This window comes from Pantherophis guttatus, chromosome 2 (assembly GCF_059756535.1).
Source record: "Pantherophis guttatus breed Tessera chromosome 2, ASM5975653v1, whole genome shotgun sequence".
Taxonomy (NCBI): domain Eukaryota; kingdom Metazoa; phylum Chordata; class Lepidosauria; order Squamata; family Colubridae; genus Pantherophis; species Pantherophis guttatus.
Genome location: NC_142064.1, coordinates 289,132,877 through 289,146,405, shown reverse-complemented (window position 1 = coordinate 289,146,405; position 13,529 = coordinate 289,132,877). Strand labels below are relative to the sequence as shown.

At 44.8% G+C, this 13,529-nt stretch overlaps 2 protein-coding genes and 1 pseudogene across 7 annotated transcripts in view; 1 reads left to right on the top strand and 2 right to left on the bottom strand.

The window, feature by feature from the left end:
• LOC132710762 (uncharacterized) overlaps positions 1–13,529 on the top strand; it is a 139,707-nt gene that overhangs the window by 32,929 nt on the left and 93,249 nt on the right. The window lies entirely within an intron of this gene.
• On the bottom strand, positions 4,070–5,694 carry LOC148116089 (E3 SUMO-protein ligase KIAA1586 pseudogene; annotated as a pseudogene). Its single transcript, XR_015731844.1, has one exon. The product of XR_015731844.1 is annotated as an E3 SUMO-protein ligase KIAA1586 pseudogene (transcript).
• LOC117662543 (zinc finger and SCAN domain-containing protein 31-like) lies at positions 4,070–12,475 on the bottom strand. 3 transcript variants are annotated; one of them, XM_034411986.2, is made up of 4 exons: positions 12,298–12,475; positions 7,452–8,053; positions 6,916–7,042; positions 4,070–6,316 (listed from the first exon to the last, which is right to left on the bottom strand). In XM_034411986.2, the coding sequence occupies exons 2-4, from the start codon at positions 7,872–7,874 to the stop codon at positions 5,703–5,705; spliced, it is 1,164 nt and encodes a 387-aa protein (XP_034267877.1). In that variant the 5' UTR covers positions 7,875–8,053; positions 12,298–12,475; the 3' UTR covers positions 4,070–5,702. The 3 variants fall into 3 exon arrangements, with proteins under 3 accessions (XP_034267877.1, XP_087741028.1, XP_034267878.1); XM_087884902.1 differs by having other exon boundaries at positions 4,070–6,491; positions 12,298–12,430; XM_034411987.3 differs by lacking the exon at positions 12,298–12,475 and adding an exon at positions 10,563–10,714.

The following is a 13,529-nucleotide window of genomic DNA, read 5'->3' as shown; positions in this document are numbered from 1 at the left end:
AGGTTTCCAAGGATCAGGAGCTGCTGTGATGTTCTGCTGACTCTCTGGACAAGTGTGGCGTTGTACGCGGAACACACATTCCAACAGAAGCGAATTTAGTGATCGACTAGATTCTGCTCACACAACTGATTAGCCATTCCTGCAGGATTCGCATAATCTTTCATTGAGCATTGGGAATCCACCTCCCTTTTAACCTGACTGCCTGATCCCGGAGTGAAAATGCTAATCACAGAGTTTGGGGACCTGATGCTTTTCCCCACCTCCCCCGGAGGAAATGAAAAGTTTGAAGTTTGATTTCTCTTGTCACCAAAAAGACAATTGCAAAGCATGAAGATGGAGCTGGCACAGAATGGAAGAATTCTCCTTGACTGTGTAAGAAAAGTCACAACTTCCCCAAAGGAAAAGAAATCCCTCTCCAGTGGTGGGATTCAGCCAGTTCGCACCGGTTCAACTGAACTGGTTTATTTTTTTGCATAGTTTGGCAAACCGGTTGATCCACCACTGGCTGGCCCTGCCCCGTCCCACCTTTTAGGGTTGCCAATGCCATTGAGGGTGGGGAGGCTGCAGGGGTGTGACTGGGAGCCATGCTGATCAGCCGGGAGTCAGCAAATGGACCAGCCGTGCCCAGCGGCTTGGAAGCAGCCCTCCCCAGAGACCCGTATTTAACCTGGAGAGCCTCCTGCAAAATCCTGCAGCAACCACAATTCCCTCACTAACCTGCTTTCCAGCTCCATTCTCTGGCATGCAGGGCCACAAAAGAAAACCATGTGACTCCCAGTTTAAAAAAAGTTAAGTCGGACCTTCCAACGTCGGGAGATATTCCCCCCACCCCCACCTCAGGAGTGGGAAGGTCTGACTGAACTTTTTTACGACTAGTAGTCACATGGTCTTCTTTTGTGGCCCTGCACAGAGAACTGAGCTGGAAAGCAGGTTAGTGAGGGAATTGTGGTTACTCTGGAATGGGGTGGAAGTGGGGATTTTGCAATATCATTGCTTGGGTGGGGTGGAAGTGAGGATTTTGCATTACGGTCGCTCATAAATAAGAACCAGTAAGAGGAATGGAAAAATCCCTATCTGCAGATCAACATTTTTCAGTGTTGGCAAGTTTAAGATGGGTGAACTTCATTCTACTACCCCGCCTACTACCATCAAGAGCCTCCCATCGACCAGTACGCTCCCACAGAGAGGGGCTCCTCCAGGTGCCGTCGGCCAAACAATGTCGGCTGTCGGCCCCTAGGGGGAGAGCCTTCTCTGTGGGGGCACCGACGATCTGGAATGAGCTCCCCCCAGAGATACGGAGGATTCCGGGTCTGCGCACCTTCCGACGCTTTTATTTCATCAAGCTGGCCTCGCCTAAATCTTCTCCCTTTTAAGTGTAAATTTTAAATTTTTAATGTATTTTAAAATTATGGGTTTTAAATTATGGGTATTAATTCAGCCAAATTTATTTAATTCATTTTATTCGATTTTAAATTTTGTATATCTATGTGTTTTACTTCATGGCTGTGCACCGCCCTGAGTCCTTCGGGAGTAGGGCAGTATAGAAATTAAATAAATAATAAATAATAATAAAAAAATAATTCTGCCTTGGGAATTCTAGGAACTGAAGTCCATGCACCTTAAAGTTGCCAAAGTTGAGACACATGGGTCTACACTATAGCTTAGGATTTTCCATTCCTGTTTTATTTAGAGTTTGGTGCAATTAAATAAATCAGTTGTGGTTTCCTTAACAAATAGTGATTAAAGCGATATGAAGGTGAGCCTTCTCTGTGGGGGCACCCACCATCTGGAACGAGCTCCCCCCGGAGATACGGAGGATCCCGGACCTGCGCGCTTTCCGCCGTGCCATCAAAACATTTCTTTTCCAGCAGGCCAGCCTGGCCTAACCTCTCTTCTAAACTTTTTTAAATTCTAAAATTTTTAAATTTTAAATTTGTCTTATTTGGGATGTTTTAAATTCGTTTTTGGGGCCAATTATTTAATTGTATTTTAATAGTTTTTTTTAACATTTGTAATATATGTATTTTATTTGGCTGTTCACCGCCCTCAGTCCTTCAGGAGTAGGGCGGTATACAAATTCAATAATAAATAAATAAATAAATACATACATAAATAAACCATTACTGGATTTTTTGTGAGAAACTGAAATCAAAAGTTGATCTGGGCTTTGATGATTAGATATGGGATTATGGAAATAATGTAGACAAATGTTAATTTTAGAGTAAGAGTTTGATATATTTTTTACTTATATCTGTACCAAAGAAAGTTGGAAGTCTTTTTTTTTCCGGTTTTCCTTCTTTTCCTCTTTCTTTCTTTCACTTTCACTCTTTCTTTCCTGAGCCTTTTTTTTTTCAAATGTTTTTTGTTTATTCCTTAGCTTTGTATTTTTTGATGTATGAAGGATCAAATATTCAGCCATTGTAATTCTAAATTCCTTATTTACAGAAATCATACCAAAATTTAGAATGAAATCCGCTGGGAGCCCTCTAACCAAAAAATGTTTATCGAGAAGATAATATTTGTAGCTCAGAGTTGAACTGTGGGGTCCTTGGTGCTCTCTGAGCTCGATGGGGTTTTTTTTTGCAGATGTTTCATTACCAAACTAGGTAACATCATCAGTACTAGAAGGGAGTGGAGTTTGCTCTTATTTGCATATACTAGTGGCTTACCCTGTCAGTGTGGATCAGTTGCTTCACAAACAGTGTTTTGTTTAGTGCCAGGTTTCTACAGCTTCAGGCAGAGAAGAGCTATTCTGAACCCCTCCCTCAAATGTTCTTTAAAATACAGTTTCCCAGCATTCCTTTAGGAACCTCCAACATGCAGTCTCTGGTTACTTGTCCTAAAATGAATCCTCTTTACCTGGAGCTTCAAAATTTGCTGTTTGCTAGGAAGATGTGTAGCTAAAAGTCAGTCTATATTTAGTGTACATCTGACTTTGGGATAAAGTATATTTCAGACTATAAGATGCTCCGGAGTATAAGATGCATATTAGCTTTAGAGGTGGAAAACAAGAAAAAAAAATCTGCCTCTGCCTCCCAGCATCCATCCGTATTCATCTGGCTTGCGGTCCTTGTACCAAACAGCAACGTTAGCTTCAGTACATTATCGCAGCCCCAGTTTGTGGCTCGCCAGCTGCTGATTGCCGGTTGGAGTGGGCTCCAAGGATACAGCTGATCAGATGTTCTAGGCGGTGAGGATCACGGCCATCCGTTCGCTACTGCCTGTTCGTTGTTGCTGATCACCTCTGCCAACATTTGGCACCTAGAACAGCTGATCGGCAGCATTCCGGGAGGCCAATCCAACTGCCAATCAGCTGCTCAGTGTTCCCTCACTCCTGCCTCAATATTCGGCCTATAAGACACACAGAGATTTCCACTCACTTTTGGGGGTGGGGGGAACTGTGTCTTAATAGTCCGAAAAATATGATATTTCTTCATAACCAAATAAACCAATTTTCTGTACCAATCACACCCCCTTGCTCGCTGGATCTGGATGTCACAAAGCCAAGCCCACATTTTGTAATTACCTCCCCCACAGTTTTGATTGGCAGAGTGCTGCAGGACGCTGAGTTGCTATCATGCCCCCTGGCCACACCCACCGAGTCTCGCCTCCCCGGACAGCCCCTCCTTACCTCGCCTTATTTCATGCATTTAATACTTAATGTCAGCGTTCCAAGTAATGCATCCATAGAAATTAGAACTCCGAGGCAGGAAAGTTCCTCAAAAAACAATTGGATACATAATATTGGCACAACTGGTGGAAGCCGACTCTACAAGTTTCTGCAGCTTTCACTAATTAAACGTTTCCCCTTTTCCCCAAGTCACCAGTCACATTGTCCAATCCTAGAGCTGGCCAGTTGCTTGATTACTTTCCTCCTCCTGACCAGCCACTGTGAGGATGTCCTTGGGTTCCCACCAGAAACCTTTATTGTTTTGCCTACAAAATCCCATCTAACTATTTCCCCCCGCCCTCTGTTGTGTGTCAACACTAAAGCCTCCAAAATGGCCTCAGCTATGTTCACTTCAGGGTTGACACTTAAATAAGAATAAAAGAAGTACAGAAAACTAGATTTTGTTATAAGAGTTTTAAAATATTGCTGAAAAACTATTACATAATACCTGACAAAAACTAATAGAACTGTTACGTAAGATATTTCCGTATTGCTTTTCGATTGGCGTCCTCACTTGCAATTTTTTTCATTTTCAATTGAGCATCATCGGTCGTGTGATTTATCCTTAGCCATTTTTCCACTGTAGGAGTAGGATCCCATTCCTTTAGCCGTAGGCCGATTAGACTAATAGTCATTATGTTTGATATATTAGAAACACTTAGGTGACTTCTCTTCTCTGAACATATAATGTTCATGTTTGAAAAACCCGTTTCCGCTTCTGCTGAATTTACAGCAATTGTTCTGACAATATTTTTAGCTCTTTGAACACTTTTAGGAATTGCATAGTTCTGGGAATTTTAAAAAATGTTTCTCTCACAAAATCTCGATAATCATTAATATCAATTTGGTAATTGAAAATGTCATTACATACAAGCAATTGTTCTTCACCTGCTTTCCATGGAACTACTACTTCTTCAATATTCTAATAATCTGGTTCCAAAAATTTGAGAAATTGTAATTTATTTGTCTTGAAATTGGCTACAATCTGTTTTTAAATGTTCACAATCCATTAGCCTTTTCTTCAAATTCGTTACGATGTTTTCTAAAAGTCTTTCCCGAGGAAGCCTAACAAATCGATGATTTTTTACAAATTTTATATTTTTGAAGGATTATGAAGTAATTAATCCATCAACTTTTTTTTCGTATGGACCCTTTTCCTTTCGAAGCATTTGAAATGCTTTAATAGATCTTATCACAAGTTCTTCAGCCTTTATTATGTTTACATGTTTTGCTTGCAGTGCATTTGAAAGAAGAGAAATTTCATCTAGAATGTCAATCATCAATGCCAAATCAGTTATAAAATAGATATTTTCAAGACGGGCAGCCATACCTAAGTACTTTTCATTTGAATGAAAACAGTGATGTAGCGCCGGATAAGCGTGCCACACAGGTAGGGTTGACCTTAAACTACAGGCAGCCCATCGTGGTCCCAAAATACTACCAATTTTTATAATTTCAATTCCAAGTTGTTCAGATATTTTGGTAAGTTCAATTTGGTTCTTATTGGATTGATGAAAAATAGTATATATCTTATCAATAAATATTTTAAAATGATTTACTTGCTTTATTTCCTTTATCGAATCATCTAAAACAAGTTGGAGGCGGTGGTTTAAACAGTGCCAGATTACTATGTTTGGAAACTCTTTTGCTATCCTAGTGCTCACTCCAGATTTTCTCCCAAGCATAACGCTGGCGCCATCGGAGCAAAATCCTATCAAATTTTTTTTTAGGTAGTTCTTAGTAAGCCCAACATTATTTAAACTTTGCATAATTGAAGAATATATTGTCTCTGCATCTTGTTTTTCCAATTCAATTAACTCAAGGAAAATCGTTGGTGATGTATCTGAATCCTCAACTTTTAAGAAAAGTATCACAACTGGTTTGCAAAATATTGTTGAGGCTTCATCAATAATCAAGCACATTTTTGGATTATTTTCAATAATTTTACTAAATAATTGTTTTTTAATTTCTTCTGCAATGAAATCTACTATTTTTACTGCAGTTTTACTTGAAAGTAAACCCATTCCCGTATCTAATCCATCTCCTCTTTTATGTCTGAAAATGGTTTACTTCTTTGTGCCAGGCTGTAAACTGTATTAAATACCCTACAAGTAGTTTGTTCAAATTTTTCATTCATAATATAGTTTGGTATTGAAACCTCCTCACATTGTTTTATGTTCTCTTTACAAATATTATGAGCTCTTGATGAAAAATGTTCTTTCATTTTTTTCCTTAGAGAAGCTTGCTTTACCTCTCTGTTTCTCCCTGATGCCTCAATCTGAAAATGTTTCCATTCTTTTGACACATGAACACTTTTCATTTTTAGGACGCCGTGTCTTTCGCAATACGTGCAACCTAGCTTTTTGTTAACAACTTCCAAACCCTCATATTTTTCTTTGAAATTGTTATATTGTTGCACTGTCCAGCATTCAGGAAGACTGTTTTCAATTTTGGAGGTATCGTTGTTCATTTCAATAACTGACGGACTGCTTTCTCCAAGTTGGAGTGGTTGGAGTTGTTGGGCTTGTTGTGCTTGTGACTGTTTTATGTTATCCAAGGCCAATTCTGATACAACGGATTCCCATCTTGGTTTCTTACTGATTCTTACTGAAAAATTCTGTTGCCTTTTCATCCTGTTAAGGGCAACTGCAAAAAAATTAAACAATGTTTTAGTTTGGACTCAATTGTAGTCCCTATACATGTGAGACAGAGCAACTTACCAAAAACTAGGCAAGCGGCCAAGGCAGATGAGGCGAGAAAAGAAGTGGCTGGGAAGGGTGGGGCAGGGCCAGCCAGTGGTGGGATCAACCGGTTCGCCAAACTGCACAAAAAAGTAGCGGAATGAACCGGCTGAATCCCACCACTGACCACAACCACATAGTTATAAAAAGCCTAAAATCACTGATCCCCTTCATTCTAAATCACAAATGGCAGCATTTCAATAAATGAGAATACTTGTAGCTCAGGGTTGAAATAGCAATAGCACTGAGACTTATATACCACTTCATAGTGCTTTACTGCCCTCTCTAAGCAGTTTCCAGGGTCTGCATATTGCCCTCAACAATCTGGGTCCTCATTCTACTGACCTTGGAAGGATGGAAGGCAGAGTCAACCTTAAGCCGGTGAGGATCGAACTCCTGGCAGTGAGCTGAATTAGCCTGCAATACTGCATTCTAACCACTGCGCAAAAGGGAGCTGGACTTTCTTGAAAGAACTTCATGCAGTTTAGGAGCACCTTCCCTTACCTGGTGAGATGCTCAAACTTGGACTTTCCTGGGGGATCTTCCAAATAAGCAGTTCCTGGGAAAGATTTAAGGGGTTGCTCTTTCCATTCGGATGTTGAGGAATGGCCCCCGAGAGAGGAGTTTGGACCTGATAAGAAACACAGAAGGGAAAATAAAGAGACCACTCAAAGAAATGAATTATTATTCTTTGCTCTTAGTTTGTGGGGTGGAAAATATCAATTGTTTCAAATATGTCCCCTGGAAGCCACAACTGGACATCTTCAGAAGAAAAGCCCTCGTATTAATAATCCCAAATTAAGATCATATATCAATGTCCCAAATATGCTTTTTCCAAAAGAGAACAAGACTTCCTTGGTTTTTTCCTTTGAAAATGTCTCGCTTGTCATCTAAGAAGCTTCTTCAGTTCTTCAGAACTGAAGAAGCTTCTTGGATGAGAAACAAAAGGTTGACCTGGATGATTGAGAATCTCCATAGATGACATATATTAAGATGTATATTAAGACCCCCTTTGAGCTCTGAAGATGAAGGTCTCTCACCGGCAGCTCGACCTCCTCTTTCTTCACCTCCACCTGGCTCAGGAGGAAACTTTCAGCCAGGGCCACCGCCTGAGAGCTGGTCTCTGCTCCACGCTCCCGCACCCAGCTCTGCATCTCTGGGGGCAGAAGGAACAGGAGCTGCTCCAGAACAATCAGGTCCAGCATCTGTGCCTTTGTATGTTTTTCTGGCTTCAACCACTGATGGCAAAAGTGATGGAGTCGGCTGCAAAGTCCTTGGGGACCCTCAGCCTCCTGATAATACGCCTTCCTGAAGTTTTCACGCTGGACCTCCGAGCTGATAGACTCTTCCTCTCCTTCGTCTGAGTCCGGTTCAGTTTTTATCTTGACCTCCACATAGCTCTCAAACTGAGCAGCAGGAGAGTTTTGTCCAGCTTCTGCATCTAATGGCTGTTGTCCCTCCATTTTTTCTCTATTCTCTAATCCAGGTGCAAAAGATGCTGACAATTGCTTGGATCTCCAAGACCAAGAATATGCAACGGGCTAATGGATCTCCACCGGACTTATATTGCCCTGGACAAATCTCAGTACACCAGCTAGCCTTCCTTACGTATGAGATAGTTTGGTCCACAAACAACTTCTACCTGCAAATTTGAAAAGAAAACAAGATTTCAGAATCAATGTTGCATTTTCAGCTGTTTTACACCTCTTTTTTGTTTCCGGGTGGGCCTAAGCCAGAGCAGAGAAAGCATGTGGGTCTCTCTGAATAGGAGAGGTAGAAGGAAAATAACCCGGAATATAGAAATTTAACAGGACTTTGAATTTCTTCTCCCTCACAGCCCACCCTCTTTACTTCTTCAGGGAACGGATCTTATTCATGGCTCTCTCCAAGCAACGAACTCTTCATTCTGGAAACTAGTAAGCAACACACATCAATTGATCGCTTGAGTTCAACAATGGCTGAAGCAAACTCTGAATCTCAGACTAAACATTTGTAGGCACTTTCAGTTCTCCCCTTTAAGTGTCTGATATCCATCCTCCCAGATCTTTCTTCTTCCCAGGGATGGGTGGGGTGGGGTAGGATGGCTTTCTTGCATCCTCAAATTTGGAAATCCCTGGCTGGTTGAGTCCTTCTGACGGAAACGCCCCTTTCAAGAGACCCAACAAGGGCATGGGTTCACACAACACGTCCAAACCAGATGAATGGACACCGACGTCTGTGCTCACATTAAATGCGCCAACCACACTGCCAGCTTAATGGGATGTGGAGTCCTTGATGTCCTCTGAGCTTGGCTGCTTTCTTTCTGATTGCCCATTACACAACTAGATAACATCAACAATGCTAATGGGGATTCTCTGGTCCACACCTTCTCCAGAAATACCTGTGTGGTTCCCCTCACCCCAGCTGAGCCCTTGGAGTGGAATCCAGCATTTTGGGGGAAAGTGGGGAGTCCTTCCCTCTCCTCCCACTCCCACTCAGGGGCTTTCTCAGGAAATGGGGAGGGGGGAGATAGTTCCCCACCTAGTCCTGCTTGTATTTTGTAATTTATTTATTTATTTATAAATAAGGACTCAGGGCGGTGCACAGCCAAACAATAAAACACATACATACAAAATTTAAAAATAGAATTAAAATCAAATTAAATAATTTTGGCCCGGACAAATTAAAACCCCAAACTATTTAAGACCAATTTAAAAATTGAATATATAAAATACTAAAAAATATTTAAAAATTAAAAATCTTTTATAAAAGAGGGAGAAAATCAGGCCAGGCCCGCCTGGTGAAATAACAAGGTCTTTAAAGCGCGGCAGAAGGTGCGCAGATCCGGGATCCTCCGTATCTCTGGGGGGAGCTCGTTCCAGATAGTAGGTGCCCCCACAGAGAAGGCTCTCCCACAGAGAAGGTGATTCAAGCCTTCGCCCTGGCTCCTCCCATTCAGGGGCTCCCCCCAGGAAATGGGGAGGAGGAGGGCTCTCCCAGATCCCATCCTCCTTCCTGGGATGATGCTGTTTCTTCCAGGGAGGGGAGGAAGGAACACAGCTGATCCAAAACCCTTCCCCACCCCTTTGCATATGCAAGGAAAGGGGTGGCAGGGGAACATGGGGCCAAGGCCTTCCCCTGCCTCTCGCTGGGAATCCAAGGATTGGATGAGACCCCCCCCTTGCAAACATGAGGATCCCCCCCAAAGAGCCCCCTCCCCACTCACCAGGCAGCGGGGCAAAAGTTCTAGAAAGGCCAGAGATTAACCTTCTTCCTTCCAAACAAAGCTGAATAGGGAAATTATCCCATCAATAAACATAGAATTAAGCGTCACCAAAAACCAATTTCAGACCAAAACTCAGAAAGGGTATATAAAATCACACTGAATGTCTGTGTCTGAATGTCAATCTTTCTGGCTAGCCAAGAAGCCTTGCTGAATGTCGCTCAGCTTGGTTCCTTTTTTCCGGCAGCTCTGCTTCGTTATTCAGTTTATTCTTCAAAGTGTTGATCATTAATCCCAGCTGGAAGAAACCCAAGGGGAGAATTTCCTTCCAACACTGGTAAGACCTTCAGTGCTTCTACACACACACACACACACACACACACTTCCACGGTGAGAGTGCCCCTCCCACAATCATGTGGGTTCCGCCCTTCTGGAAAGCTTCTGCCTTTTGAGCTTTTCCTGGCAAAGGGGCAGCTGGAGGGCAGGTTTTACCCCAAAGCTGTGGGGTTTTCTGACATCACAAATAGCAAAAATAACTTTGTGGTTCATCCCTTCCCCTTAAAGTGGACTCCAGCAGTTTGGGGGCAGTCTGCTTGCCTTTTGTAACGCAAGCCTTCCCTCCCCCGCACTCCCATTCAGAGGCTTTCTCAGGAAATGGGGAGGGGGGGAGATAGAAGGCTCCCCCAGATCCTCTCCTTCTTCCTGGGGATGATGCTGTGTTTCTTCCAGGGAGGGGGAAAGCAACACAGCTGATCTGAAACTCTGTTCCCCCCACCATCACCCTGCTGGCACATGCATGCAAAGGGACGGCAGGGAAACATGGGGCCAGGGTCTTCCACCGCCCCTTGCTAGGATTCCAAAGACTGGATGAGGACTTTGCAAGACCCCCTTGCAAGTCCCAGCACGGTTCCCCCCCCCACACACACACACACTAGGCAGCGCCCATTACCTGCAAGGCTTTGCAGCGGAAGAGCCCAAGAGGGGAGGGAGTGGCAAAGTCCTAGAGAGGCCAACTTTTCAGTGACATCATCACCCCTCTGAAAATCCCAAGGTCCACCCAAAGTTTGAAACCCCGCACACCGGAACAGGTCAGACGTTACTGCGCATGCTCGGTTTCTTCCTGAAACTTCTTTACGCCACCAATCCCGCTTTTGGCTTTTTAATCTTTCCCCTTCTCTTCTCCCCCCCCAGATCGCGCCCCCTAGTGGCTTCTGTGTGCCACGCAGAGAGCAGAACCCCCTTGCAAAAGGAATGGGAGGAAGAAGACTTTTTTGCAGGAGGGCCTCAGGATGATGGAAGAGCTCAGGATGATGGGAGCGGTGGTGGGATTCAGCCAGTTCTAACCGGTTCGGGAGCAGCAGTAACTAAACTTTTTCCTGGACTTCATGGTACCGGCTGAATAACCTTCCTCCCCAACCCTGCCTCCTCTCCCCATCTGTCACCCCCCAAATTGCACCGGTAAAAGGGGACCGCGAGGGAGGGTTTACTTAACTCAAACAGTCGAAAAGAGGGCTGTGAAAATGTTTACAGACCCCTCACATCCTGGACATAAATTGTTTCAACTCCTACCCTCAAAACAACGCTATAGAGCAGAGGTCTTCAAACTTGGCAGCTTTAAGACTTGTGGACTTCAACTCCCAGAATTGGAGTTGAAGTCCACAAGTCTTAAGGCTGTCAACTTTGAAGACCTGTGGTATAAAGCACTGCACACCAGAACAATTAGACACAAGGACAATTTTTCCCCGAACGTCATCACTCTGCTAAACAATTCCCTCAACACTGTCAAACTAGTTACTAAGTCTGCACTACTATTAACCTTCTCATCGTTCCCATCACCCATCTCCTCCCACTTATGACTGTATGACTGTAACCTTGTTGCTGGTATCCTTAAGATTTATACTGATTGTATTGATGATTTGATTGCTTATTTGTTCCCTATGACTATCATTAAGTGTGGTACCTTATGATTCCTGACCAACGTATCTTGTCTTTTTACGTACACCGAGAGCCTATGCACCAAGACAAATTCCTTGCGTGTCCAATCACACTTGGCCAATAAAGAATTCAAGTCAAGTCAAGTCAAGTCAAGTCAAGTCAAGTCTACTCTACTCTAGTAGTCTAGTCTAGTCTAGTCTACTCTAGTCTAGTCTATTTTCTATAGTGAGGGGCAGGAAGCCATGGCCCGCGGAGGGGGAGAAGAGGAGGTGAAGAGATGGCAAGAGGAGCACCGTCTCCCTCCAAGCGTCCCCAATGAAAGGCAGCCTCCCCCCCCACCACTCGCGCCTGCGCAGTTCCCGGCAAACAAGCCCGGGAATGGGAGGGGCGCCTCGGAAAGAAACAGAGCGGGCGGCCGCGTCAAACCGGAGGCCTTTTTAAGGAGACGCGCAACTGTTGGCGGCCGGCAAAAAAAAGAGACGCGGGCGGGCGGTGCTCTCTTGTCTCTTCTACTTTTCACTTTCTTTTACTCTCCTAAATCCCTTTCGCTTTCTGGGAGCTGGAAGCGCTCGCAGCCTCCAGTGGCGCTCCTGGCTTTATCCGGGGACAGGGAGGGCCATCCTAGGGAGCCACCCCACTTCCCACGCCTGGGAACCCACAGCCCCTTTTTTTCTCCCCCCCCCTCCACCCCACTTCCCCAAGGAGAGCTGATGGCCCCCTCCCCAGCCCCTCTCCTCCCCCTCCCTTACCAAGAGGCTCCAAGAGATCCTCGCCCAGCAGAACCGGTGGATGATCCTGCCCCACAAGCGGCCCCGAAGAGAGAGGGAGAAAGACGCAGGTGCTTCCAGCCCCAGAGACGGAAACGGCGGGTCTGGATTGGGGGGTGGGTGGGTGGGTGGGAGGAGTTTTCTTAGAACCTCGGAAGTGGGAGGGGCCCAGGGAAAAAAAAAAGCAAGGAGGACCAATGAGGATTCTCCCTTCCGCCGCGTCATCGGTTTGTGGGCAGAGTCTCCCTTGTCTTCCCCCGCCGGAGGCGAGTTGGGTTTAAGAGGGAGGGGAGGGGAGAGAGGGGGAGGGGAGGGGAGGGGGGGCTTCTTTCTGCCCCCGCTGGATCCTACCTGGAGTAGGGTCTTTGCTTGCTCTTTGCTTGTAGGTTGTGGGATGGTCCACCCGGAGTGGATTTAAGCGCTTCTCTGAACCTTACACTTCCTTTCCTGTCCTTCTTTTCCTTTCCTTCTTTTCCTTTCCTTCCTTCCTTCCTTTCTCCTTTCCTTTCCTTGCCACCTTCCTTTTCTTTTCCTTTCCTTTCCTTCCCTTCCTTTCCTACCCTCCTTTCCTTCCTCCCTCCCTCCTTTCCTTACCACCTTCCTTTCCCTCCCTTCCTCCCTTCCCTTCCTTTCCTTCCTTCCTTTCTCCTTTCCTTTCCTTCCCACCTTCCTTTCCTTTCTCCTTTCCTTCCCTTCCCTTCCTACCCTCCTTTCCTTCCTCCCTCCCTCCCTCCTTTCCTTCTTTTCCTTTCCTTCCTTCCTTCCTTTCTCCTTTCCTTTCCTTCCCACCTTCCTTTCCTTTTCCTTTCCTTTCCTTTCCTTCCTTTCCTACCCTCCTTTCCTTCCTCCCTCCCTCCTTTCCTTACCACCTTCCTTTCCCTCCCTTCCTCCCTTCCCTTCCTTTCCTTCTTTTCCTTTCCTTCCTTCCTTTCTCCTTTCCTTTCCTTCCCACCTTCCTTTCCTTTTCCTTTCCTTCCCTTCCTACCCTCCTTTCCTTCCTCCCTTCCTCCCTTCCTTTCCTCTTTCTTTCTTTCTTTCTTTCTTTCCTTCCTTCCTTCCTTCCTTTCTCCTTTCCTTTCCTTCCCACCTTCCTTTCCTTTTCCTTTCCTTTCCTTCCTACTCTCCTTTCCTTCCTCCCTCCCTCCCTCCTTTCCTTCCCACCTTCCTTTCCCTCCCTTCCTCCCTTCCTTTCCTTTTCTTTCCTTCCTTCCTTC

What these genes read in the sequence shown, in the direction of transcription:
- LOC117662543 (XM_034411986.2), bottom strand. Translation starts at nt 7,874, where the DNA reads ATGGAGGGACAACAGCCATTAGATGCAGAAGCTGGACAAAACTCTCCT. An exon ending in AAGAGGAGGTCGAGCTGCCG is followed by an intron (nt 7,043 to 7,451) that starts GTGAGAGACCTT and finishes GTTTCTTATCAG; the next exon opens with GTCCAAACTCCTCTCTCGGG. An exon ending in AAGTTTGAGCATCTCACCAG is followed by an intron (nt 6,317 to 6,915) that starts GTAAGGGAAGGT and finishes ATTTTTTTGCAG; the next exon opens with TTGCCCTTAACAGGATGAAA.